This window comes from Austrofundulus limnaeus, unplaced genomic scaffold, assembly GCF_001266775.1.
Source record: "Austrofundulus limnaeus strain Quisiro unplaced genomic scaffold, Austrofundulus_limnaeus-1.0 Scaffold278, whole genome shotgun sequence".
Lineage (NCBI taxonomy): Eukaryota > Metazoa > Chordata > Actinopteri > Cyprinodontiformes > Rivulidae > Austrofundulus > Austrofundulus limnaeus.
This window is the reverse complement of record NW_013952680.1, coordinates 706486-711404: the sequence shown is the minus strand read 5'-3', so window position 1 is coordinate 711404 and position 4919 is coordinate 706486. Positions and strand designations below refer to the sequence as shown.

Genomic DNA, 4919 nt, shown 5'->3' with positions numbered 1-4919 from the left:
AGTCTAAACAAGGATTTTATTTTACATAGATGAATAAAAGATGTAATTTTGTACAGACTGAAAATAATTTAGTGCAGAATGAAACAAGTAGTTCAGTGTGATTTTGACAAAAACAATGCCAAAACTTGTGACTCTGAAATTCTTTAGCCTAACAACACATATGGCTCTAAAAAAGGAAATAATGGTGTAATGAAAACACAATTAAACTCATATTAGTCTTTTATTTTTACTTATTACCGGTTTCTTTTCTTTTGTAACATTTATTGTAAAATCACATTAGTGCAAATATATTTTTAAATTTTGTTTGATGTCTGGAGATCATCTCAGGATCCCCCAACTTAGTGTTTTAGGAGCCAAAATGTGTTCCCGATCCCAGCTTTGAAAACCCCTGCAGGACACAACTTAAAGAAACTTTATAACATCTTAATTTTAAAGACTAAAACAATGTTGTTGCCTTTTACACGTTTAACAGGTGTCTTCCAATTAGGAGTTGTTACGCATGCGCAGTGTTGCGAGTCAGCACGTTGTGGTTAAGCCAACCTCACCGAAAGTGAGTGATGCGGTTTGGGATGAGCGTAGATAGCGTTACGCTGTGTGAGCAAACTAAAACTTTAGCATAAATTTTTTTTTTTACAAGTCCAGATACATTTTTAATGGTTAGCATGTTGCCTTCTTCTAGCAGGGTCAAACTCAACCGAGTCGCGCTAAAGGACTTCATGGGAGTCAAGCTAGTGCCGCAGAGGCGACCTCCCAAACCTGAGATTAAAGGAGCCGCCGAGTCAACAAAACAGGAGAAAAACTTGGTTTCTGAGTTCTTATCAAAGGAAGACGCTGCCATGGGCTCCGACGACAGCAACGAACCATTTAAGACTCTTTTAATCCACCAAAAGGAAGCAGAAAACGGGAAGGACGCGGTCTGTGACGGTCTCTTGGTTGGCGGAAGGCTGGAGCAGAAAGCCACAAGGAGCGAGCTTCACTTTAGCACAGGAGATGAAATGCAGCGTAAACAAAGCGGACCGACCACCAGAGGCAAGTATGAACGGAGCAAACCAAACACTAGAAGCAGCGACATGTCGGAGAAGCAGAAGAGGCTGTGCAAAATCGGGTTGAAATGTAGTTGGTGCCGATTCTGTGCGGATTCGGAGGTCCGCCGCAGGGTCAGACCGAGGGTCAGAATGCCCACCACATCCTGCCGGATGATGCGGACAGTCGCAAGAAAGACCCCTGAAGCCGGGGTTAAGTCTGGCTGTTTTAGAGCAGGGAAAACTGGTGTTGTAGCAGACAGAGATGGACTGAACTCAGCAGGGGAGTCCACAGGCGGCACACCACAGCCGGAGCCCGCCGCTTCTCAGTCCGGAACACCGTCAGAACTCGGCCCAACATCAAGTAAGGTGCCCCGTGGGCTTAAAGAGGTGTTTGACGATTATCAAATCCCTTGTTTTGTCAAAAATGTTTTTGATGTGTAATATTTTATTCAATAATTTTAGTAGAGTAAAAAAAAGTAGTCTGAAACCGACATGCTTTTTTTGTTGCTAAGTTTGTAGAACGTGTCTATGCTAAGATGCTAAGGTAACGTGATGGCTTTCCAGCTCGAACTGGTTAAACTGGCTTAAATGTTTTATTTTTAGAAAATGTCCACGGTTCTTTTGCTTTAATCGTCAAAAACATTGTTCAGTATTTCGCCTTTTCATTTCATGCTGCAGATTCGTATAAAACATAAACCAGCAGGCCGTTAGCAGTAGTTCACTTCACCACGAGTCTTGTTATATGGCAGGCCGTTGTATCATTTAATCAGACCGCACTTGTTTATGAATATATTCGCATGTTTACTGTCAAATAACCGTATTGCTACTACTCACAACTGAGCTAAGCTTTTTACTACTAATATAAAATTTATTTCGAGTTCTCCACAAATCACATTGTATTAGGGAAAACTAACGTATCTAAAAAGCCATAAATTCAAGATGGTGTTTTTAAAATCCAGTGTCTGTGCAGCTCTTACAATTTGGGTAGTCACATAACCCCAAACAGTTTAGATCATCAACACTTTCAATATCATACTTTAATGAATGGTTTTTTCTCATTTATGTGTTTTTGACTTTCAGCTCCACGCGTACATGTTAAAGTTTAAAATGAGCTTTGTAGTTCTTTGAACTGTAGAATATCCAGTTTTATCCTAAAATGACACAGCAGTCAGATTAATCTAGTTAATGTCAATCAGTAAAACTATTCTTTATATTTAAATGACGTTGTAATTCCAACATAAATACTTGATAGTCATAATATTTTACAATTTTTTGTGTGTTTTAAATTGCATCAGAAATGCTTATCTTTGTATTTTCAGTACCTAAAATGTAAATTCTGACAGGTAAAATGGGTTAATTAATGTCTGAAATATGAGTTGTTCATAAGAAATTTTAAGGCACCCACAAAATCTGTTTTCATCTTTTATAAGCTTCATTGATCAGTACTTGATCAAACTTGTCCTATTTTGCAAAAGAGTGTTAAGCTTGCAGTGATTGCGTTGAATAGTGCAACTTATTTTTTGTGACAGTTTCATTTATTACCTGGAAGTTTGTTCTAATTGAAAAGTTTATTGAAGTGGCTTATTGTTTCAGATGAAATTAGGAGCAATGGGAGTTTGTGAAAAACTGTGTTGGACACCACTTTCTATCCAGTTATCATTTAGTTGAAGGGCACGTCATTAAAACCTTATTTAAGTACTTTATTTTTTGGATCATTTTGCATCAGAACCAGAATTATCATCATCAGATATGAGCTGAGAAATTTAGGAACTATAAAACAGTACAACTATGTTGCCTTTTTATTTGACTAAAACATGGACGTTCAGTTGTATGTCTTTGTAAATATACTTTAAATGAATTGTTCTTCCATAATAAAATGGGTTTTACGGTTTTTAGCGGGGAATCCTTCAATATTGATTGTCCTTACATACATTTGATTTTTGCCTTTTATCTCATTGCGCTATAGACATTGACAGACACGATGAAGCAAATGATGCAAGTCTGTTTTGTTTTGTTTGTTTTAATATTTCTCAGAAGTATACAGTAATGTGGATACATTTTTAATCCTACACTAATAATAAATCTGACAGCGGATTCCAAAAGAACATTTCAAACCATACAAAGTAACACCAAAATCACGTGATTATCTCAAGTGTGAGGGAAGTTATTGATGTTTGTTTAGGTGAAATCAGCTCGTTTTCTTGCTGCAGTTCACAGCAGAACCAATGGAGCCTTTGTGACCATTTCACCTTGCTGTTTTCTGTTTTTGCTCATAACTTCCTCAGTGTTCAAGATATCGCCATGAAATTTTAGGAAAAGATTCCCATTCTGGTTTTTGTAGGAAGCATCTTGTATCCTAGCCTGGTTTAAACCAGACCCTGTCCTTCACTTTGCTTCGTACAAGGGTCTGGACTTGATGCATAGAGAATCGATTTCTTGCAGGAGGCGTGGCCTCTGCTGAAGTTTAAAATGATTGGATCAGTTGGCTGCGACGTATGTCGCTGTGACGGAGGCTACGCTAAGAAGCTAACTGGAAATCGCGTGTGCTGTAAACAACCCTACTGAGGAGAAATATACTGAGCCGAACAAGACGACTAAATGAGAGCTGCTGCTTTGTCAGACAAAACTAACATAGCTACCATAACTAGCAGACACTGCGCAGAAAGTCAACGTTCTCTTCTCTGATTGGCCCGGCTAAAAATCTGCCAGATAAATCCATCTCAATGGGAGAAGTCCCAGACGGAGCAGTGAAGGGAAACTAGAATTGAGCGGAGCTGCGTAGGAAGGCAAAGAGACCAGGCTACTTGTATCCTAAAAATGAATAAAACTTAGTAATAGCCAGTGCAAATGTAGCAGAAAAGGTATAAAATACTATTACAAGGCAAATTGCAGCAACAAATCAACTTAATGTGTCCTTAGAAAGCAAGGAAATTAAATAAATTTAAAAACATCTATTTTGTAAACAAAGCTCCTCAACCAATGACAGCGTGTTAAATGTGTCATGTGACGAAGACATACTTCGCTAACAAGCTTCATTCCGTATTAAAAAAAAAAACATGACATTTCAAATCATTATCAAATGTGGAACAAGGGCAGATAAAGTAATGTTCTTCATGGCAGCTTATCTATTTAAGGGGTCACTAGAAAAACTCGGGTGATTTACTTTGATCCTGTTTTCAAAAAATTCTCTTCAAAACGCATCAACAAAAATTGAAAACTCGAAGATGAGGCTGTAGCTAACTACCTGACGGCAGCCCGATTTGTTGAAATACGTAGAAATAATGAAGCAGGAGGAAATTACAAGCAAACGCACCGAGCAGCCTTGCAAAATCTGGTCACAGCAGTTTGGGAAGAAAATGGCAGCAGCTGCTGACGACATGTCAACATCCCAATATACATTGTTGTAAATTTAGGGTTTATATCAGCAAATATTGTTGTGTTACCCACGTTTTGCTCACATTTGTTTTTATAAATTTGGACCAGGATTTTACACAATTTCTTTTCTGTTTCCAAAAAAGTCTGCTTAATAATATGAAGTTATGATCATCTCCACCTCCATGACCGCATGGTTACAGAACTGTGAATAATTGGTTGTAAAATCAAACAATTTAATGTCACACAGAGATGTTTGATATTGAAACCTGCTGCAAAAAGGCACCAATCATTGCCTTTAATCCCATCATTCTGAAGCTAAAATCTTTATAAAACAATGGGCCTCATGCAAGAACTTTTCGTACGCACAGATTTGTTCTTAAGTTGTGCGTACGAGTGATTTAGGAGAATTTGTGGCATTCATTAATGTTTTCATATTCTAAGATTTTTTTCAGATATGAACAAAATTCACGAGTGGTCCAGTTCTGTCGTATATTTTACGAGCAGTCAGTCTGCTGTTAT

At 37.9% G+C, this 4919-nt stretch overlaps 1 protein-coding gene across 2 annotated transcripts in view; it reads left to right on the top strand.

Annotated features, from left to right (window-relative positions):
- Window positions 1-509: 509 nt before the first annotated feature.
- The window catches only part of topaz1 (testis and ovary specific TOPAZ 1), a 34766-nt gene continuing 30356 nt past the window's right edge, over window positions 510-4919 (top strand). The window contains exon 1 of one of the 2 annotated variants that reach the window (XM_014021122.1): window positions 510-1029. In XM_014021122.1, coding sequence (XP_013876576.1) covers window positions 654-1029 — 376 coding nt within the window. In that variant the 5' untranslated portion in view covers window positions 510-653. Of the gene's footprint in view, window positions 1387-4919 lie in introns of both variants that reach the window. The other variant, XM_014021120.1, reaches the window with a different exon arrangement.